This window comes from Kluyveromyces marxianus, chromosome 3 (assembly GCF_001417885.1).
Source record: "Kluyveromyces marxianus DMKU3-1042 DNA, complete genome, chromosome 3".
NCBI classification, from domain to species: Eukaryota; Fungi; Ascomycota; class Saccharomycetes; order Saccharomycetales; family Saccharomycetaceae; genus Kluyveromyces; species Kluyveromyces marxianus.
Genome location: NC_036027.1, coordinates 1,477,584 through 1,499,903, shown reverse-complemented (window position 1 = coordinate 1,499,903; position 22,320 = coordinate 1,477,584). Strand labels below are relative to the sequence as shown.

The window sequence follows — 22,320 nt, the reverse complement described above, 5'->3', positions numbered from 1 at the left end:
TAATTCAACTCACCAAAGAATGAAGTCAACCCGAGAAAAAAATGGCGAAACAAAATATAGAGGCATAATTCAAAACCACAAGGGACCATGGTTGTACAAGAATATGATGATAAAACCTCTGTACCGAATCACAAAGTTTTAATTCTTTTTCCTTCGACGTTAAGAACTCATGATAGAGTTGCATTCCTTTCAACAATATTCCAAGAGCAATATGATGAACAGAAATCCATTTTTAGAGATGTTCAATGGAAAACGAAATACTACAAGGTCAACCTAGATCTATATGTTGATAATTACATGGTGTTGGAGGAATGGATTAATGAATTTTTAAGTGAAGAATGCAGAGAATTGAGAGAAATATTAAGCGGGGTTATATTTGTACTCGATGAAATTCGCAACGATTCTTCACCACATATCAGATGTATTAAAAGACTTCTTGAAAGCATGGATGAAGATATATTTTCCAAGTTTTTTGTTGGATGTAACTTTGCTGAAGATATGATGAACGAAACAAGTCTTGACGACCTCAATAGCACTCTAATGGATTTAAATTTAGAGGTTGTGAACTGGATTGACAAAACTTGTAGTTCGATGGAGAAGGCTGGTCCTGAAAGAATCAAAGAGATATTAGATATTTATCAATGGAGCAATATGGATTACCAAAGGGAAGATTCTGAAAGAGAAACTGACCCCAGACCCAATACTGTTGACATGAATAGTTTCATATCCAGGTTGGATGAGGCTAAACTCAAGTACCAAAATATAGAAGATCCAGAAGAAGCAGAGAAATTTATTGAGAGCATTATAGAAGAGCTCTCAAGCATGATGGTATGAGCACCAGGATTAATACAAACTCCTCCTTAGAAAAGTAAACCTCTATATAAATGCATACACAATGGAATAAAAGTAACTAGCACAGCCTTGTTGAGCAAAACTACGTTTGGACCATTATGATAGTTATCAATTTCCGTATTTAATAACAACAAGTAGAATTCACTGATGTACAACAATGGGATGGCCACGTATAGGTTTATCCTCTGAATCATTGATCTTGAATTTGTATTAGTTTTCTTTGTTTTAAAGATCTTACACCAATGATGGTACATTTGAGTTAGAGAGAGTCCAACAATGAACGTGGAATAACTAATATTTTTTAGTACGGGTGAGTGCTCATAATCATCGTAGAAGTGCATTACCGCCACAAAGTATATAAGATTAATGTTTTTTAGGTTGTGTCTGTTAAGTAATCTTTTGTTTAGTCCTTGAAATTTTACCCACCAAAGTATGCTGCCAATTGACGAATAAATCATTAGATAGCACAAAAACTCATGTATACCTCCTGGTAAAAATCTGGTAGATGTCAAGGGTATCAGCACCATCCATCGGATCAACAATGCACAATATAGAAAAGCAGTTGATATATGGAAAAATTGATATAACTTCACTACTATCTTGGAAGGACCCTGTGCTGTTTCTGCCATACTATATTAACTTGATTGATGATTGAAGCCTGGTACTGGTATGAAATTTAACTCACGCCTTAGATCAAAATTTTCTTGTATTTTTGTACTTGTAATAGTTTTGTCCTTGATGAAGCAATTCTAAAATTTCTAGAAGTGCTTGTTTTGTTAACATGAAAACGAACACCATCTTTAAATAATTACTACTAGGCTACGTGTCGATTAAGATAAAAATTAATCAAAACACAATTGTATGGGAACAATATAGTTGAGCATTAGAGTTACCACCGTAAAGTATGCTTAAATACAGGTGCATTACTACATATATCACGCTGTTATGGTTGTTAGCTACTGTAGCCTACTGCTTTACAAAAGATGAAGTTGAAATCTTCCAATTACAGCAAGAATTGGAGAGAAAGTATGGAAAGGATATGGATTTCTATCGTTTTCTCAAGCTTCCAAAACAGAAACAATCAACCTCAATCGAGATCTCGAAAAACTTGAAGAAACTAGCAAAGAAGTACCATCCTGATAAGAATCCAAAATACAGGAAACTTTATGAAAGAATTAGCTTGGTTACTAGAATATTGGCAGATGATGGCCTTCGCAAGACTTATGACTATTATTTAAAAAATGGATTTCCCAAGTATGATTACAAAAAAGGTGGATTTTTCTTTAACCGAGTAAAACCTTCTACTTGGTTTACACTTGCGTTCTTGTATGTCCTGTGTGGTGTTATACACTTCGTGTTACTCAGATTACATAACAATGCTAATAAGCAGAGAATTCAGAGTTTCATTGCTAGAGTTAAGGAGCAAGACAACACTAATGGGCTAGGCGAATGTAAATTAATGTTTAAAGAATCAGAAGAGTCTGAAGGGAAACAGTTATTAGTAAAATTTGGGGAAGTATTTGTCGTTCAGTCTGATGACACTATAGCAAAGGTTTCCACAGATCAGGTTACCGATCCTGGTATCAGCGATACGTTATTGGTGAAACTTCCTCAATGGCTATGGAATAAGAGTATTGGTAAGATATTGCCAAATAAAGACACAGGTAAAGCGTCAAAAGAAGGCAAATCCAAAGTCAAAAATAAGAAAGCTGGCAAAAGATTATGAAAAGAGATAATTTGGCAATCTATAGTAGTAAATAACTCAGCAGTATAATTCAGCCTTTTCATCAAAGTAAAGACAATGAGAAATTGTTCGCTTATCTATATATGTCATTATCTGGAATTTATAAATAGAAAAAAATGTATGTATATCATCGATTAAGGACCTGCAGGGAGTATAATTACGCCATTCTTTTCATTCTTGTCATCCACTTCTTTTCTACTTTTCTCTATCAATTTTTCTCTTAATTTTTGGTGAAGGTCCTGTTGTGTAGAAAAGCTGTTTGGATCTTGGTCTGTTCCCATTACAATATCTCCAGCTATATTACCATCTTCAACATAATCACCACCACCCAAAATCTTCGAATACATAATCCTGGTATCGTTAAGAATATCGTTTGAATAAAATTCCCAGTCTTCGTCAAGTAGAACTTGATAGATATCAGGTGATATCAAATCAACCTTATAAACCTTAGAAAATTTGACAATTTCCTCTGCTATCAATACTAAATGTCCCATAAATCCAAGTGTAGTCTTGTGTGTTTCGTAAAACTTATGAGAGTTTTTATAACCTAACAACACCAAATCTCTTGTAATTTGAAAATCAATAGGAGGGGAATCCAAACCGTTATCTGTTGCAAAGCGAGTAGCATTTTTATTACTGAATAGAGAATAAACCAAAAAAGAATTGTAAGAAAAGTCCATCCTTCCATTGAATATTTGCTGGATGATATCAAATATAACATTATGCCAAAAGTTGTTCCAGGGATATTGAATGAATAATTGAATTATGATAGGAAGTAGTTGAGAATCGTATAATTTTATTTTGAATGAGTCACCAACAGTAGGGTTGGACCTTAGTTTTGCATTTTGATTGTCGTTGACATAAGGGACCTCGAATGATTCATCCACATCATCTTCAAGGTTCAGTTCAGTGGGTGATTCCGCAGTAGAATTACTACTATTACTGATCGGCTTTATACTCAAGTCTGTCAATGCCTCTTCTAACTGCTTGACCAGTTCCGTTCTTATCTGATCACGTTCCTTCACTATCCTTTCAGCTTTCTTGGAGTTCATCAATCCCATATTGGAACAATGTAATAGTTCTGCAATTAGTTCAACAACCTTGAATCTCTCAAATCCTAATGGCTTATATTTTTCGCCAATCTGGTTTTCGAGCAAAGGAAGAGAATCATCATTTGCAATATCGAATAAAATATTCTTCAAACTTACAAGATGTTCAGAAAACTTTCTTAACATCACACCCAAATACACTGGATCCCTCATAGAAGGAGGATGGCTTTTTATAGTAGTTGTTAACAAGTTTACCTGATCATAGTCTGAGTTATTCTTCCTTATTAATTCGATAGTGATGGAAACTGCTGTTATCAACGCAGGACCTCTCTCATTGACTATGCAGTTTAATAAGTAATCTATGCATTTTTCTGAGGCTAATTCTCTTGTTAAGCTGTTGGGTCCAATAGACATTTCGTCAAGTGGAGCATTTGCAGAAATTGCAATAATCGATTTGATGAAGTCACCAGTGCAAGCTTGAATATCTGCGGAATATTTATCATTAACAAGGAAAGAGAATAGCTGGTCAATAAGTTTTTGATCAGAGACTAGTTCGATGATACCTGTGGGAGCCTCCTGTTTATCAGTTGCAATTATTTTTAAGAAGAAATCCATGAGGAGAGATATATCAATATGCTTTAGCATATCTTGAACAAGGTTTTCCCTTGTCCTAATAAAGTTTAAATATTGGTCCTGTCTAGTCAGAAGTAGATTTTGGTTTATCTTTAGAAAGATAGGAACTAGAGGTGACTTTTCCTCTGTGAACTTTGGGTGGTAGAGAATAGACCATATCTTATTTAGATACTCCGTATTCTTCACGAGTGATTCGCTAATTAACCAAATATCCAATGCAAATATTTCTGAGATAATATTAGCTTTATTGAGAAAAGTAGACTTTTTCTTTAACTTGGAATCTAACATGGGAATTATTGAATCATCATGTGAAGCCGATGAGAAGCTATGGGGGTCTTGAAAAGATTCTTTGATATCACTCAAAATATCATTATCTTGAAGTTGATCAGTTTCCCCAGATAGTTTTTTGTTGTTACTATTATCGATATCGGTATCATTAGTCCTCTTGTAACCAGTACCAGTACTCTTTGTGTCATTTTCGTCTAGTGTTTCGTTGGTGACACTATTATTTTCATTATCATTATCAGTAGCGACTTCATCGTCCTCAAATGAAGCCGGATCGTTGTCATCATCAATTCTATCAATACATTCTAGTAGACAGTCGATTAAGTACGCAATGTTATCAACTTTTTCACCATTTTCTGAATAAAAGTAACCAAAACAAACAAAATCTAAAAGAGTATTATTTTGTCTTGTTAATTCATTCAAAAGTTCTGTTTCTTCCAAAATATCATCCATAAATTTATGATTGAGAGATTGGAAAGTGAACTGACCATCGTCTTCACTAGGATTCGACGCCGAGCTCGTTGAAGTCGACGCGCTGGATAGAGAATCTGTACGAGATGAGGAGGTTGATTTTGGAGGCGCAGATTCCCCAATGTTGATGTTTGTGTTGTTAAAATGTCTTGGAGTTGGTATCAGTGAAGGTTGTGATTTCGTCGATGAGTTACCTAAGGCGTTAGAGAGAGAGGCAGAAGCACTGACCATGGTATCACTGGAAGCGATGTTACCACCAATCCCCATACCATGAACATCTAAACCAACAGAGTCTCTGGTAATCATATCTTCGTCTCCATCGTTTTGGTTTTCATTATCATCGAAGTCGTAGTCGTTATCATCGTTATTATTATTGTTACTGTTCATATTACTATTATCATCATCATTGTCGTTGTCATTATTAACTCTATCATTGAGATCGGTATCATTTACGGTGGCAGTATCAGTAGCAGCAACTAGAGCAGTGTTTGTTGCATCACTATTGTTGGTATTCCTGGAGCCAGTCCTTTTCTGAGCTTGCTTCTCCAAACCATGCATTACATGGAAGTACTCCTCCAAGATTCCATTTATATTGGAACTATTAAAGTTCTGCCCAAATGGCCAGAATGACATTCCTGCTGTTCAACACCGGAAGCAAAACCCAAAGTATAAATTAATAAGTTCCAGGTTACAATGCGCCAAAACAATAATTGACGTTTAAGACACTAAATGAATCGCCTTGTATCACAGAGAGTCGTGTGCAATATCCAACAAAAAAGGAGTTATAAGCCCCAACTGTTCAAATTATATTAGGTAAAACAATAATATTGGTATCCAAACTTGAAGTGGGAAAACTCGGAATTCTTTGGAGCAATTTTTTTTTTCTCTTTGACACCTGATACACCTAGTATATGCAAATGTTTTCAACACAACTTATACCTCGTCACTCTCTGCTTTTCTGTATGCACAAGACGAGCTAACTAACTTCTATACACTGCAGAAATTAGTACTTATTGTTCTTTCAATTAACTATGATCGTTTTCTCAACTTCTATTTTCAATTATTTATTTCCATATATTCCCAAAAATTTAATACTTCGAGGCAAATAGTAAGAGGGGCAAGTAAAGGGATATTATATTAAACAAAGAGGGTCAATCTCGTTACCATTGGGCAAACGCCACATTTATCCCATATATTATATAGATATGTACCTAACTAATAGGGAAACGTACCGCCTATTATACCCAGTAGGTATAGGCGATTTAATTCTTCCTTATTCTCTTCAGTACAGGCGGCCTCCCTTTTTCCCTGAGCAAGTGTATACGCAGCTAATTGTAAGTGTATTTTCAAAAACATCAACTTATAACGTTTCTTCGATTTGTATCTCACTGTAGTATCCGGGACGGTCGGATTTGCAACGTATTATGCAACTAGGTCTGCTGTCTGACGTGGGACGCACATCACGGGGGCGTTAAACTTATATCCCGTGGGGTGTGACGGAAAAAAACCCACGCACCCTCATTATACACAAGCACATTTCTTTCCCGTGTGTAACCCGGGTTTTGTTCTTGCATTAAAAAAACCGGTTCGGAGGAAACACATAACCGTTTAAGTAATGTCCATCATTACCCCCATTCCAGGGAGAAAAACAACGAAACACAAAAAATAAGTAAAAGTTGAAAAGGTCTAAAACATAAAGAAATTGCTGTTACCCGAACATTCGCACATGATTCAAATAAAGTGTCTGACATTAAAATGGCCAACTGGTAAATTTTTATACTGTACGTAAAATATAGAGGACGCAGTAGTCAAAAAAATGGTTTTTAGATAGGCTTTCCATTGAGTTTTGAATACAGATATCGTTTATGAGAAGCAGAAGAAGGGAAATGACGGGGATACCTAGAGAACTTGTTAGTGAAAAGCTTATGTTCGGGTAAGATATATGAAGATAAACCAATAAGAGTGGGAAGGGTAATGAAAAGATACATAAAAATTACAGATCATAGTCACGTGATTTATCGATTTTTTTTTTTTTTTTTTTTTTTTCTTTCTCCAAACGCTTTCGCAGTATACATTTCTGTGAACACTACTACTAGTACTACTGCTGTTGGTGCTGGCTGCTCCTGTTGGTTTTCTGCTTTTTTTCCGAAACTTTCCTTAATGTAGGGTCGTATAGGTAATTAGTGCACATATAGTATAAGCTGTTATCTTTTGTCACTCAAAGTTTAGATTCATTTGGAAGTGCAACAGATCCAAGAAATAATCCTAACGGCAAACACTTATCCAGTACTCCAATAGTGACATGAAGAAGTTCGGTAGACTATTGAGGCTTTTGATAGTCGTGCTGCTTGCAGTATCGTCCGCAAAGTACACCTGCAGTAATACGTCTGCTGGCGGATTAGACATATGCAAATATACTGACACAAAATACTATAGAAATGTTTTGGATACGAGGTTCCCCCATGCTATGCAAAACTATGATGCAGTATTAGTACCAAAGCTGAAATCTGCTGCTTTGAATGTTCATTCGACCGTTAAAACAAAGATTGTTCCTTGCACTATTCGCTCATATCAATCCTTGATTTCATATCTTCAAACCAAGGTATACCCAAAGATCTTGACTTACACTACCATTACTGAATCGTATGTGCGTCGTGGGTACCTACACCTGAAACTATTCACGGATGTTACCGTCATTCCTTCGGTTCGAAAGGTTTATTACAAACTCATAATAAAGTACCCAATTATTGAACATTACATTTATTCTGGCCAAGCTTACGCAAAACTTGTTCAAATTAGTGTAGCCAAATACATTAATATCTTCAGATACCACTTTCATGCTTACGATGACAAATATGGATACGGCAAACTTTCTAGAACCGAGAAGTTCATAACTTTCAAGACATGGTTTACTAAAGAATTGTACACTTTTAGCAAATATTTGCAACATATGAGCATTAAGTTTTGGAACGATACATTACTACCAACTGCCTTCTACTTGAAGGAACTATTTATCAGTCAATGGAACAGTTTTATAGAATCTGGTTATGACTTGAATAAAAGAGACACCGACGACTCGGTCATATACGAAAATGATGAAGAAGACTACACAGAAACTTCAACAATATTCGTTACTTTGACTGCTACCGATGATGTTCTTGGCGCTCAATCTAAGGCAACACAAGCACTGGATTTCCCAAGAGAAGATGAATTAGATCTTCCATTACAGGAAGTTGTCAAAAACCAATTGGCACCTTGGACAGACACCGTTGAAAGCAAATTGACTGGTCTAATCAAAGACTTTGAATCTGATATCAATGAGTATGCTGATGCGAAGCTGAGTGAAGTTGAACCGATATTGGGGGAATTGTTGAAAAAGGCTAGTAACACATCACAGAAAAATTTCCAAATTATCACTAGGGCAATCATGGATATTAATTGTACTGAAAGCGTAGATCCAGTAACCAACGAAACGATTTGGTTCGATCAAGACGGTACACAACTATCAAGATACATGACAAGGGAACTGATGCGTGAGTTTTTCTCCGCCGCGCATTCAGAATTTGATGCTATCTCAAAGGAAATTCGTGAGCATTTGAAAAAGTTAGCAAATGAAGTCAACGGTCAGGTAGAAGTGCTACGTCAAGAAAATGTCGAGGTGTACGAAGAATGGGCAGATGTAATGATCACAGAGTTCTCGAAGCAACTAGCCTATATTGATGTCGCTGTGAACAACGAAAATGAAGATAGTTTGAAAAAAGAACACCGCGAAAATTGGAGGGCTTTCATGAAACTAAAGAGACAAGTGATTGATATGAGAGATCGTCTACTAGAACATCCAGTGGAACTAGACACGTTACAGAAATTCGTAAACAAAGCTCAATTCACGTTGAAAACTTTGTCGCACGAAAACGGAGAATACTTGTATATCTTGAGAAGCAAGGCTAATCTCGAGTTTCAAGCTCGTGAGGCCCTTGAAAGGAAAGCCAGATTATCCGCAGCAGAATCTTCTGACATGGTTGACTCTAACAACTCGATCAATACGACAGTTACTACCAGTTCTAGCAGTTCTAGCAGTTCTAGCAGTTCTACCACCACTACCACAACTGATGCTATCAGCCCAATAATTGAGCTCTCAACGGAAGAAAGCTCAGAGATTGAAGAGAGCAGTATCGAAAGCAGTATCGAAAGCACCCCTTCTGAGACGGAAATTAAGTCAGCATTAAAAGAGAAAAACGAAACAGCAATTGAATAAGAAACAGAAGCATAGGAGAACAATGTGGTTGATTTCGATGCAACTGAACAATAAGCATCACTGTTGTACTTGTAATTCTGTAAAAATAACCCCAAGAAAATGATACTACATTTAATATAATATAATATAATATAATATAATACTATACACGCCCTGTATTTTAGGGAACAGTATCCATGTGTTGCAATATATCTATAAAACTTTATTACCCGGTTTTGTCCATGTGTGATTCGTTTAGCTCAATATGCTGTGAAAAATGTGAAAAAAAAATTCTGACAAAAAGAAATGTAACAGAATTGAATCTCTTCGAGTATATAATATAAAGAGCATCGATTATTCTTTATCGAAAGGTTAATTGTATTTTTGAAAACAAAGTTCTTGCAGTTTAAGTCGTCTATCGTTTGTATTTTATTTCTTTCAATCTTTCCCCCGTCCTCACGACATCAATACAACATAATAAAAATGTCTGCTCCAGCTCACAACTACAAGGTTGCTGATATCTCCCTAGCCGCATTCGGTAGAAAAGAAATCGAATTGGCTGAACATGAAATGCCAGGTTTGATCGCTATCAGAAAGGCTTATGCCGCTGAACAACCATTGAAGGGTGCCAGAATTGCTGGTTGTTTGCACATGACCATTCAAACTGCTGTTTTGATTGAGACCTTGGTTGCTCTTGGTGCTGAAGTTACCTGGAGTTCTTGTAACATTTACTCTACTCAAGACCACGCCGCTGCTGCCATTGCTGCTTCTGGTGTTCCTGTCTTTGCCTGGAAGGGTGAAACCGAAGAGGAATACCTATGGTGTATTGAACAACAATTGTTTGCCTTCAAGGACGACAAAAAGTTGAACTTGATCTTGGACGATGGTGGTGATTTGACCACTTTGGTTCATGACAAATACCCAGAAATGTTGAACGACTGTTTCGGTTTGTCTGAAGAAACCACTACCGGTGTTCACCACTTGTACAGAATGCTAAAGGAAAACAAGTTGAAGGTCCCAGCTATCAACGTCAACGACTCCGTCACCAAGTCCAAGTTCGACAACTTGTACGGTTGCAGAGAGTCTTTGCTAGATGGTATCAAGAGAGCCACCGATGTTATGGTTGCTGGTAAGGCCGCTGTTGTTGCTGGTTACGGTGATGTCGGTAAGGGTTGTGCTGCTGCATTGAGAGGTTTCGGTGCTCGTGTTGTTGTTACCGAAATTGATCCAATCAACGCTTTGCAAGCTGCCATGGAAGGTTACCAAGTTGTCACTATGGAAGAAGCTGCTTCTTTCGGTCAAATTTTTGTCACCACCACTGGTTGTAGAGACATCATCACTAAGGAGCACTTCTTGAAGATGTCCGACGATGCCATTGTCTGTAACATTGGTCACTTCGATATTGAAATCGATGTTGCTTGGTTGAAGGCCAACGCCACTGAATGTATTAACATCAAGCCTCAAGTCGACCGTTACTTGTTGTCCAATGGTAAGCACATCATTTTGTTGGCTGACGGTAGATTGGTTAACTTGGGTTGTGCTACTGGTCACTCCTCTTTCGTTATGTCTTGCTCTTTCTCTAACCAAGTCTTGGCTCAAATCGCTTTGTTCAAGGCTAACGATAAGGAATTCAGAGAAAAGCACATCGAATTCCAAAAGACTGGTCCATTCGACGTTGGTGTCCACGTTCTACCAAAGATCTTGGATGAAGCTGTCGCTAAGTTCCATTTGGACAAGTTGGGTGTTAAGTTGACCAAGTTGTCTGCTACTCAATCTGAATATCTAGGTATTCCAGAGGAAGGTCCTTACAAGGCTGATCACTACAGATATTAAGCATACTCTTTAAGTAGTCTTCTCCATTTTTCTTTTTCTCTTCTATGAGCATGGTTCACTCAACTGAATCCAAAATACAACATAAAATCTCTTAAGAGGTATTTCTCATTCCATCAAATTCATACGTGTCATTATCACTATTTTTATCATTTTCCTCTCTCCATTGTAACGATACAAAGTGTCTCAGTGAGACCTAGTTCATTATTATCTTTACGACCTCTTACGTTTTTATCGTTAAATCATTCCATGAAGGGATTCTCTAGCTAGATCTTTTGAGTCTCATTTTAATGTACATAATTCTATATAAAGTACCTCATAATACTAAATCTTCAACGGTTAAAAACGAAATCATACCATATATTTAAGATTTTATGGTGTATCTCGCGTTGTTATGACGGTTTGACTGTGTAGCATTAGTGTCTTAAAGGTTTGTGTCGATATTTTATTCTATTGTCCGTCCTATGTATATTATTTCATTTCTTAGGGTAACTAGCTAAGACACTTGAGAATACTTAAGGGCCTTTTATAAAAATAAAGGATAAACGTAAAGATCGACTGCTACTACATCCATTTATAGGATATATTTATTGTTCAAAGGGCAGCAAGACGGTAAATAAAGGGTGACAGAGTCTAGGTTTACGTAGGCGTATTAAGGGCTGTAAGCAGATTAATAATATACTGTCTGTAAATATTAAGGGGAAAAATTATAAGGAAAGGGTGATTAGCTTTGAAAATAGAATGAGCAGCAACAAGATGGATTTAGTGGATCATGAGTACATGGTATCCATGTTTCCCCGCTATCTGCTAAAACAGCCAATAGCTCATGAATTATGGAAATTGTATTACCAGCACAAGAAACTTTTCCATAAACTAAAGACAAAAGATGAACTTTTAAGTGTTGAAGTAGAGTCATCAAATTCTGTTGCATTTCAGAACCTTAGAAGTTCTAACAAGTTAAACACTACTACCCGAAAAGAAATCTGGGAAAAGTTATCTCAGTTGGGCGTCTTAGGCACAATACCATATGATGCATTATCTGATGAATACCTAATCCAGGTCCACAAATACTTTTATGCTAGAGAAAATCCTTTTGGATCAAATGAGAGTCAAGGGGATATTGATATGACGAAACCTGCTATGACAGAAGAAGAGTATTTGGAGAGCTTATTGCCACAATCTGCGGATGACGAAGACGACGACGAAGAAGAAGATGATGATGCAGACGATGACAATGATGAGGAAGAGGAAGATGACGATATAGCAAATGACGAAGATGCAGAAGAGCAAGAGGACTCAGATAATACTGACGAAGAAGAATCTTCAAATCTTATCGATAGCTCCCGTAGGATCCGAGAAGCAAGTGCCCAACTAGAGCATGCAAACAGAATTAGAAGGAGTATTGGTAATGAAAGATTTGGTGAACCTGAAATTGAGAACGTTGAGAATGTTGCATATTTGCATCATAACAAAGCAAAGCACAAATCAATTTACTACCCAGAAGTAAGTGAATCGAAACACACTATACAATTAAAACAAAATCCAATACCTGGTGATATCTATAAAACTTTGGGGTATCCTTTACCACATAGGTGGCAACTTCAACCTGATAATAGCATTTTATTACCTCAAGATGGATGTGCAATGCTAAGGGTCAACCCAAACTGGCATGCCTTGTCTTCATATGGACGAGCTAGCCCAATAATGAACAGCAGACTTAGAGTGAATATAAACTCGAAGAAAAAACAACAATGGGCAACTACTTGGGCAAACAACGGAGTAAATCACACTAAATGTGCCATATTCTATTTTGAAATAAGAGTATTATCTGTTACTAGCTCACAGGCAGGAAGAAATAGTCATGTATTAGTTGGATTCAAAAATTGGGCTAAAGTCAACGACAAAACGTCTAACTCCGAAATAGCTCCTTCAGAAAATTCCGCAGGATCTACGTCTGGGCATACAACCATGCTTAGGAACGTGCTAGATGGTAATAGGAACACCTCCTCATCACCAAACTCATCATCGCAACAATCTCAAAGTGATGTCGAAACATTTTCATATTCTGGACTGGATGGGAATAAATTTGATACTTCAGGTAGTCAAAAATACTCTAGACCTTTCGGTAACGATGATATTATTGGCTGCGGTGTAAATTTCATAGAAGGTACCATATTTTTTACTAAAAATGGTATATTTTTGGGTAATGCTTTTGAAGGCTGTTTTGACATCGACTTAGTACCATTTGTATCTATTAAATCTGGAAACTCTTTGAGAACAAATTTCGGCCTTACAGAAGAATTTCTATTTGACATCGACCAATATCAACTGAAGTGGAAGTATAAAACGTACTCTCATATCTTTAAGGCAGTAGATTATGATCCTAGTTTAAATTTTGATGACGAAGAATCAGATACCGAAGATTTTGAAAAGCTTAGTGAAGATGTCGACCAGGACGTTGACATGGACATACAGGCAAGAGAGTTAAACTACCCTAGTAGCGGTGGCGATGCTATTGATGAAGATGAACCCGATGGATTCTTATTATCTCGCGACAGGAGATTTAGTGGGGAGAAACTATGGAAACCGAACACGACAAAATTAAATAACATAAACTCCAACAATGATTCAATTCCTTGTCAACTAAATTCCATGATCAATGATTATTTGATTCACGAAGGATATATTGATGTTGCAAAGGGATTTTTGAAAGATTTACAGAGGGATTGTATTCCAAATAACTCTGACGAAAGGGCACGTATTGTTATCCGGCATAATGAGAGGCAGATTCAGAAAGAAGAGCAGAATCTTCAAGTACGCCAAACCATTCGTAGGTTTATTCAGGACGGGGAAATATTAAAATGTATGAAATTCATAGATGAGAAATTTCCAGGATTGTTGGATAAACATTTAGAGCTTACTTTTGAGATGAAGTGTGCTGACTATCTACTATGCCTTGCACACCAATCACCTGAAAATGACATGATTGACAGTATTTTGCTCAAGGGACAAGAAATCTCGTCTCAATTCTTGCAAAGCTCAAATATTCCAAATGAAATGAGACATATTTTTAGAGAGAGGTTCGATGAAATATCCCCTTTAATGGCATATGACAACCCTTCAAAAGAATGTACTGATGATCGATCATTTTACTTAACACCAGCTTACTTACAAGAGCGTTTATTCCAGACAATCAATACGCATATTCTTCAGTATCTAGACAAGAAGAGCCAGAGCTCCCTAGAAAGTATGATTGGATTTACTAGGGCTATGGTTGCAACCTTGATGGAAAATGATTGCTTCAATCCAAGGGATAAGGAACCGGCTTACCATAAGTTGATTAATATTGACGAAGACTTATTAAAACTATAGCATACATGTAAATTCATACATAAACCCCAAACGAGTTCGTTAAAAATACGACAGCAATTCCAGCAAACACTGAACCGATCCCTTGTAATAGTATAAATTTAATAATTTCATATACTGAGATGATCTTTTTGTTTTCCTTTTGTCCCAATTCCTCTTCATTAATTGCAGAAGAGAGGAATAATGGAGAAATAAGACATAGAGCTAGTACAACTGCAACTGCTGCATAGTATGGTTGCCTTTCTAGTGGGACAATTGGTTCAAAGTTTGCTGCGGATTTGTGAAGTTTCTGTGTATATATTTATGGTCCCTTTTGTTAGTATTTTTGTTCCTCAATTAACAGCATTTATAATTACCATTATTGATAATGGTTTTTGATACTTACATATAGGGTCTCGTAGCTCATTATGATCGTTTGCTGACCTTATTGTTTGGGTAGTTTTTATCTTCGTGATTAGTTCCACTTTTGGGTTGTTTTAATAGTTGTGTAATTTTATATATAGTATTATGTGTTTACTTCTTTTTCATACCTACAGAAGTAAAAATGCAATTTCTGTAACAAATTATTCATAGGATGTGAGATGACTATATGAAAGGTATAACGTGGAAAGGAATTATCTATTTTACACCCTAAACAAGGTCTGTTTGATTGCAAATACCTCTTTTGAAGGTATTCCCATAGAAGTGACTGATATACTGAGTCATAAAATGTCTCATAAGCTACTGGGCTCGACCAGAATTATGGCTAAATGTGGTAGGAGGTTTAACAGTAGTTGGCGAGAGATTTACTCTCCTCCTGATATGTCAAAGCTTGCGAACGGTGGTTGGCTACAGATGAATAGAGATACACGAGAAGAAATTAATGAATACTTGGATTGGAGGATGGAAGAACCGTGGAAGAACTTAGATTTGAATGAGAAAAAGTGTGCATATTATATTGCCTTTGGAGAATGGGGGCCTAGAGCCAAGAAGGGTAGTAAAGAGGATCAATTAGAAATGAATGGTCCCGAACTAATATTGAAAGCGTTATTTAGTATGACTTTATTTACGGCGCTTGCCTTTGCCCTACCCAATTACAAAAAGGACAAAACTCTCCAAGATGACCTAAACAAACTACGCGATATTGCCACGGACTAAAATAAAATACTCGCCATTTGTCTTTGTAAATAGCATTCTACTATGTTAAGTACTCTGTAATCGTAAATCTTTAAGATTCAACTTTAAACTCGGATACTAGAACTTATAAATCTCTGACATAATGAGTAGGACAAGCGTAGCCCTCAGGGTTCCTATTCAAGTACAATTGGTGATACTCCTCAGCATCATAGAAATTTTGCGCTAGTGCAACTTCAGTAACAATGTTGTTATTCCACTTTGGTTGCCATTGCTCTTTTAACTTAGTTACTTCCTTCAAATCCTCCTCACTGTGAGCAAATATTGCACTACGATATTGAGAACCGTGGTCTGGACCTTGATAGTTCAAAGTAGTGGGGTCATGAATACGGAAGAAGAAGTCAACAAGCTCCTTTAACGTCACCACATTTGGATTATATGATATTTGGTAGGCCTCGGCAAATCCAGTATCGCCTTTCTTCACTCTTTCGTACGAAACTGAATCAGTCTTGTCCTTGGCACTCTCCGACCCATTGGCATAGCCAACTTTACCATCTACTATTCTATCGCCAAAGTATTTTAAAAAGATATGTTCGGTTCCCCAGAAACAACCTGCAGCAAACGTAATAAGCTTTTCTGACTTGGGGTTAAACTTTAGTGTCTTTGATATGCTTGTACTCATTATAACGTTTTGATATCGTTTTGGTTCTGAAAATGTAATGAACTGTTATTCTTATTGCTGTTCAAGGTCTCTGTTGCAAGGGATGTTATCTATTAGTGCTATTCCCTACGACTGATGAATGTCGTGTTGTCTTTTATATACAACGGTTGCAATCTACATTTTGGCGATCACAATTACTAACACTGTGGATCTATAACAGAAAGAGCTATCAGTCCTGCCGGTCTCAGCATGTGTAATACACTGTCTTGTCTCATCGGTAATACAATTTCAAAGAATAAGATTATCTAAGCATGTAAAGTGTGGCTTCAAACCGTTCACTACCCAGGAATTTTTTTTTTTTTTTTTTTTTTTTTTTTTTTTGGTTTAATGGAACTTATTTCCCTATGGAGTTAAACCTGTGCGGTGCATTGGTGAATCAAAGTAATGTTGCTATATCGAATTCTACTAATGTTTAAATATTACATATGATTCAGTCTAACTACGTAAATTGGAACAGCTTGAGTCCTGATCGGAATCTGAGTCCACGAGGTTGATGTGAGGAATTTCTTGAACAGATTGTTCCACAACAGACACGGCATGAGAGAGAGTCGAAATTGTTTCTGATGGTTTCTCTCGTTCTTGTAATAATGCTGAAGTCAAATTCTTAACCGCGCTTCCAGGACAAGAGCGCTTTGTTAAGAACCTATCTAATGTGCTTTTTTGTGGAGATAGAGAACTTCCGCGGCTCCTCTTAAAAGGTGATTTCTTTGGTGATGATAATAACAGTGACATCTCACGGCGTTCAATATCGTTAGAAAGTTCTTTGTTTAAATGTTCAAGTAATGCCTTAGGAATTGTTCCGGTTGGTAACCATATATAGTTTGGATACTTGGAGCGTAATATGGTAGATTTCGTGGGTGATTTAATTGACTGGCGTGTTGGTGATTCAGATCGGCTTCTTTTACCTCGTAGAATTGTCTCAGATATCTCTTCCGGGCTGTCATCTAGGATATGCAAAAACGGTTTGTATCTAACGCATACTTCTTTATATTTGTGCAGCCCATCACACACTGAGACATCTCTGTAATTTATTAATCTATAAGTTCCATTGAACGGGTCAGGATGTTTCCATATAAAGTTGAGTATAGTACAACAGTGTAGATACTCGCGGAGCCATTTGAAAAAGTCTGAAACATATTTGGTAATTTCATTAGATTGCAGAAAATGGGCGAAAGATTCAATATCAAGCTCATTAATGATGTCATTTTCGCGACGAGGAAGTTTCATATGTTTTTCTACGATAGCTTCTTTATAGAATAGACCAACCGTTATGCTTGGCCAATCTGTAAACTCCTTTAAATGGAGCATAGATTTCAGATTCATACCAAACAATGATTTACTTTTCTGTTGTACAACCCTCAATATATCCTTCCCGAATTGATTCCATTTTAAGTCTGCCTCCTTCTTTCCATGAAAGTTAACGTTTGATAAGACTTCCGAAAGTCTTTTCGATAAATCAGGATCCTGAGATTTACATAGAACTGCTGCTCTTTTGCCCCCGAAGTTTTTCACACCTTTATTATAATCGCTTCCAACTAAAAGGTTAAACAATATAAATCGATTTTGATCCCAATCAACTATTTTATCCATATCGATGAAGGTAATGAATCTTTCATTTTGTTTGGATTTCTTGGGTGAAAGGGTAGAGTTTGGAATATCCTCCCATCCATGTTTGGAATAGTTCTTCAAAATTTTGGTAGCTCCAAAAGACAGTACATCTGCGTCATTTGACAAGACATAATCTACTTCCCCGGACATTTGAAGATAGGCGCATTGAGCTTCGCCTTCTCCTGGTGCATTTATTATCTTCACGTTTAACATTTTACAGCACTGTACAATGGAATTATCCACGTGGTTTACATTTGTTTGCTGTACCTGATTGATTGATCTCATGAGCCAATAAGAATTCCAAAGAGTGGCATCATTTCTTCTCTTCTGTCTTTTTCCATCTATCTTGAAGGTATTATCAAATATAACAACAATATAACACCGAAGCTGCAAAAATTCCTTCAACTTTCTAAGCCAATTCAATAGAATTTTCGGTATATTCTTCGGTTCGTCGAAGTATCCGCATTCAAATAACCATAAATAACCGTCAACGGCTATTCTCGGAAATCTGCCCTTTTCCTCCACAAAATCCGACACGAACTTGTTGAATGCAATCCTTGGCGGTTCATATTGTGATATCTGCTCCCAGAGCTCGCTTGACCCCATACACGGTCCTTCTCTCTTACGCAGAACCTTTATCCATTTCTAAAACTTTTCGGATTAACATTTGCTAAACATGATTTTCACCTGAACACCTTTCTGACTCTTTCAACATTGAATCTTGCTGAAACGAAAATATAAATAAGAACAGAATATCAACATTAATTACTTTACTATAAAATATAACAGTTGATTATTGGAAGTATAATTACACTTGTTGTCTCCAAATGGAGATAGAATGTTACATGCCAAATTTTAGCCAATCTAGATCATCCATTAAACTACTCTCTTTCTTCGATTTAGGTAAAGAGGGTGGAGTAGCATCGAAAAGGGAAGAGCTAGACTGTCTAGAGCTGGGGTTTTTTCTTCTGGATATATGGTGCTGCTGTTGTTGCTGTTCATATTGTATGATTCCCCGTTGCTGTTGAAGAGTGTCGACATAACTACTTCTAGGTGAAGCAGTAGCCAAAGGTGTGGAGGAGAGTTGTGACTGAGCATGATGGTGTGGAGGAGTTTGAGACAAAAGGTTACCAGATGATGCACTGTCCGTAAATGATGGGGAATTGGAAGGAGAACTGGAAGAATTTTGCAATTGCTGCGATAGTAGGGACTTATGAGATTTTTTAGCCTGAGAGTTTGAGCTTGCAAATAATTCGAAAGGTGATTTAGAAGAAGAGGGCGGTGAAGTGACATTTTGATTTTGTGATACTGAATGATTTGCCCACGAATTTGGGGCAGAAATAGTTGCATTACTTGACGAGTGGTTTGATGTTGATAAACTCCCATTAGGGTTATTATGGCCTCCAGATGCTGTATTCTGCGAATTTATTGGACCAGGAACGCTCGGAGAGTGAGTGTTTGAGGAATGATGCTGCTGATGTTGTTGATGCTGAAGCTGCTGTAATGATTGTGCCATAAATGACGATGATTGAGAAACAACTGTCCTGGAAGACTTGCGCCGAGGGATCACAACACCAATGCCCGTTGATGGAGACGTTGGATAAAACCTGGGCGAATTAGAATATCTTGGAGATGATGCTGCACTGTTTGGTTGAGAAACTTGCATTTGAATTTGCATCTGATATTGGAATTGTTGTAAACTGTTATCTCTTGACCCGGGAGAAGGCTTTGGAAGAATAGGAACAACGGATCTTGAAGATGATGATTTACTCGATGTCGAAGATGACGTCGAAGAACGGCGTGATTTCCCAGGTACTTTTTTGTTGTGATGGTTTAGTGAATTCTGGTTTAATGCGGGGGGTTGGTTAAATGTTTGATTTGATTGAGAAATTGGACCTGATTTATGGGATTTAGACTGTGGTCTTTCTGAAAGATTTGTCCTTTCATTTTCGGATTGGGATTGTTGTTTTGAACGATTTTGAGCTTGAAGAAGAGATTGGTTATTGGATCCCAATGCTGATGTTGATGCCGCTGCTTTCTCGTCCTTTTTGGTTCTCTTTTTCGTGTTTCTTTTCTTAATAATATCGCTCTTTAAGGACAATGGACGCATCGTACCATGCAACTTTTGAAAAAGTCCACAAGCATTACAGAGAGTATTACCTTCCGGATCACGTCTCCAAAGTGGTGTTTTTAACGTCTTACAGTTATAGCATTGTGTTGGCGGCTTGTTGGTCTTTGCACCATTTGTAGTAGATACGCCATTCATACTCTGTAGATTAGTTGATGATCCTCGTCTATACTGAGGAAGGGAATTTGTCGGCAGTGCCTTCATAGTAGAGTTTTTTTTTACCAAGTTTGTAGTTGTATGCGATGAAAACGGGAGAGCTCCATCTTCACCAATATCGTTTTTCAGTAGCAGGGACCTGGAGCTTGACCTACGTGACATTTGAGGTTTATTATTATAATATTCATCTGCTTTGATTGTAGACTGACTTGAATTGCTATTTTGAAAAAGACTATGATGTTGAGATGAGTACGCAGAGGAGGAAGTGGGGTTATCGTTGCTGTTGTTGTTGTTGTTGCTGTTGCTGTTGCTGTTGTTGTTCGAACTTAAATTTGAATTAGCGAAGTCGTGATGCTGAGGTTGATGCAGCATATGATTCCAATTATTGTGTATATGAGAATTTGCAGGGTTACTCTGGGTTATGGAGTGTATATTGGACATAGATGTCGTGTGGAAACCCGTTATTGAAGATCCTGGTGTAAAATGCTCTGAGTTAAACGAAGATGGTGCACTAATGGTAGCAGAATCGCTGTGTTCGCTTGGGGTCATCATAAACTCGTCAACGTTAAAATCCCAAAGCTGGGCAATTTCACCGTTCTGTAAATTCAGGTCATTTCCCATCAACTGACCTGCAGTTGACGATTGCGTATTCTTACTTCCACTAGGAACGATATCTATCGGTCTACTCTTTTGGTCGCTATTATTCTCATTTTCTTTATGTAGATGGAAAGCTGGTTCGTTGGCTAATTTGTTAGGTTCCTCTGGAAAGTCAAATGGCATTGAGGTAGGAGATTTCGTCTCTTGTCTTGAAGCAACGTCTATATCTAAATTTTCAGGCAAAATCTCCAACATGGAGTCAAAATGTGTTTGAGTCCACGGGCGTTCATTTCCGGAATTTCCAGTTGCGCCTGTAAATACTTCAAAGGGGTCATGAAGACCCTCGTCTGACATTTCTTAATGAGTTGGTGTTACTTCAACACCTAAAACAGAGATATTCTGCTATATTGAAAAGCTATAATTCTCGATATTTCCACACTGCGCAGTCTCGCAGGCTCGAAATCTGTAGCGTTTATACGAGTCCTGCTGGTGAGCACCTTGTGAAGCTTACTTTCTTGCTAAATGACCCGTTTCCAATTGACATTAGACTCTTCAACTTTAAGAGTATAATCATTATGATGATATCTTATATTTCTTTTCAGTGGAAAGGAAAGAAAAAAAAAACTAAAAAAAAAAAAAAAAAAAAAAATGAAAATAAAAAACAGAGAATACTAGGTAGTAGAGTGCTATTGTATTCGGATCAAAAAAATGATTGACAGAGCATATACAGACTTTTATGCAAGAAGGATATCAATCGCTACATGTTAAATAGAGATAGTTGCTGTGTGCTGTCGTGTAAATCTTAACTTATCTATATATATAAATTTTGAAAATTATTCGCTTTAGCATATAAATTATGCCAACTTAATACCCTTATTTCTAGCTCTGGTATTAAGTTAATAGATTAAGGTCAATCAAACGTAGGAATGCAAGAGAATTTTAAAAATGGAACGTCCGACTGCATATCGGCTTAAATAAATGCCTTCAATGTCAGTAGGATTCTTTTTCTCAATACGTGTATATTTGCATTGTTTTTATGTATTAGACAAACATTCACAGCGTAATTGATTTTTTAACTAGTTATTTTTATGTGTTTCCATTGTTCTACTGGTATTTCACAACAGCTTGTTTTCAAATGGCCAGACCTTTTCAACAGAGATACATACTTCGAATTGATAGATTGCTTCCAAGAAAAAGAAACAAGAAAATAAAGGTTTCAAGTTTTATTTGCACTAAGTTTGCGAAGACATGAAATCTTGGTATGTTAAATTAAGTCGCACATTCAACAGTATTAACAACAGTCTTGCCGCGTTGTGCGTGTCAAAAAATATAGCAAAGTACATTCAACCCAAACTGACGTTTTCTTTAGTTTTTTTTTATTTCCCGCTGTAGCCAGCCTAAACAGATTTGATCACAACGTACGATAAACACGAAATCAATTCGAAAATGTAGAAAAATGCTTTGAGCTCTCCATTTATTTACAACTTAACTATATAGATGTATGTACCAAAAGCTCTGGTCACATTTTTA

At 36.9% G+C, this 22,320-nt stretch overlaps 10 protein-coding genes across 10 annotated transcripts; 5 read left to right on the top strand and 5 right to left on the bottom strand.

Annotated features, from left to right (window-relative positions):
• Positions 1-860: 860 nt before the first annotated feature.
• Positions 861-1,481, bottom strand: KEG1 (Keg1p; the record flags this gene model as incomplete). Its single annotated transcript, XM_022819230.1, has 1 exon — positions 861-1,481. One exon carries the CDS (start codon positions 1,479-1,481, stop codon positions 861-863), a length of 621 nt encoding a protein of 206 aa, XP_022675817.1.
• Positions 1,482-1,756: 275 nt separating this feature from the next.
• Positions 1,757-2,578, top strand: ERJ5 (Erj5p; the record flags this gene model as incomplete). Its single annotated transcript, XM_022819228.1, has 1 exon — positions 1,757-2,578. The coding sequence occupies one exon, from the start codon at positions 1,757-1,759 to the stop codon at positions 2,576-2,578; it is 822 nt and encodes a 273-aa protein (XP_022675816.1).
• Positions 2,579-2,730: 152 nt separating this feature from the next.
• Positions 2,731-5,667, bottom strand: SAP155 (SIT4-associating protein SAP155; the record flags this gene model as incomplete). Its single annotated transcript, XM_022819227.1, has 1 exon — positions 2,731-5,667. The coding sequence occupies one exon, from the start codon at positions 5,665-5,667 to the stop codon at positions 2,731-2,733; it is 2,937 nt and encodes a 978-aa protein (XP_022675815.1).
• Positions 5,668-7,336: 1,669 nt separating this feature from the next.
• Positions 7,337-9,289, top strand: SHE10 (uncharacterized protein; the record flags this gene model as incomplete). Its single annotated transcript, XM_022819226.1, has 1 exon — positions 7,337-9,289. One exon carries the CDS (start codon positions 7,337-7,339, stop codon positions 9,287-9,289), a length of 1,953 nt encoding a protein of 650 aa, XP_022675814.1.
• A 462-nt stretch (positions 9,290-9,751) lies between these two features.
• Positions 9,752-11,101, top strand: SAH1 (adenosylhomocysteinase; the record flags this gene model as incomplete). The annotated part of the gene is made up of 1 exon (XM_022819225.1): positions 9,752-11,101. One exon carries the CDS (start codon positions 9,752-9,754, stop codon positions 11,099-11,101), a length of 1,350 nt encoding a protein of 449 aa, XP_022675813.1.
• Positions 11,102-11,839: 738 nt separating this feature from the next.
• VID30 (glucose-induced degradation complex subunit VID30) lies at positions 11,840-14,470 on the top strand (the record flags this gene model as incomplete). Its single annotated transcript, XM_022819224.1, has 1 exon — positions 11,840-14,470. The coding sequence occupies one exon, from the start codon at positions 11,840-11,842 to the stop codon at positions 14,468-14,470; it is 2,631 nt and encodes an 876-aa protein (XP_022675812.1).
• Positions 14,471-15,175: 705 nt separating this feature from the next.
• MTC3 (Mtc3p) lies at positions 15,176-15,604 on the top strand (the record flags this gene model as incomplete). The annotated part of the gene is made up of 1 exon (XM_022819223.1): positions 15,176-15,604. The coding sequence occupies one exon, from the start codon at positions 15,176-15,178 to the stop codon at positions 15,602-15,604; it is 429 nt and encodes a 142-aa protein (XP_022675811.1).
• A 103-nt stretch (positions 15,605-15,707) lies between these two features.
• On the bottom strand, positions 15,708-16,262 carry MXR1 (peptide-methionine-S-sulfoxide reductase; the record flags this gene model as incomplete). The annotated part of the gene is made up of 1 exon (XM_022819222.1): positions 15,708-16,262. One exon carries the CDS (start codon positions 16,260-16,262, stop codon positions 15,708-15,710), a length of 555 nt encoding a protein of 184 aa, XP_022675810.1.
• Positions 16,263-16,736: 474 nt separating this feature from the next.
• YEN1 (crossover junction endodeoxyribonuclease) lies at positions 16,737-18,515 on the bottom strand (the record flags this gene model as incomplete). The annotated part of the gene is made up of 1 exon (XM_022819221.1): positions 16,737-18,515. The coding sequence occupies one exon, from the start codon at positions 18,513-18,515 to the stop codon at positions 16,737-16,739; it is 1,779 nt and encodes a 592-aa protein (XP_022675809.1).
• Positions 18,516-18,750: 235 nt separating this feature from the next.
• Positions 18,751-21,144, bottom strand: GLN3 (nitrogen-responsive transcriptional regulator GLN3; the record flags this gene model as incomplete). The annotated part of the gene is made up of 1 exon (XM_022819220.1): positions 18,751-21,144. The coding sequence occupies one exon, from the start codon at positions 21,142-21,144 to the stop codon at positions 18,751-18,753; it is 2,394 nt and encodes a 797-aa protein (XP_022675808.1).
• Between the last annotated feature and the right edge of the window lie 1,176 nt (positions 21,145-22,320).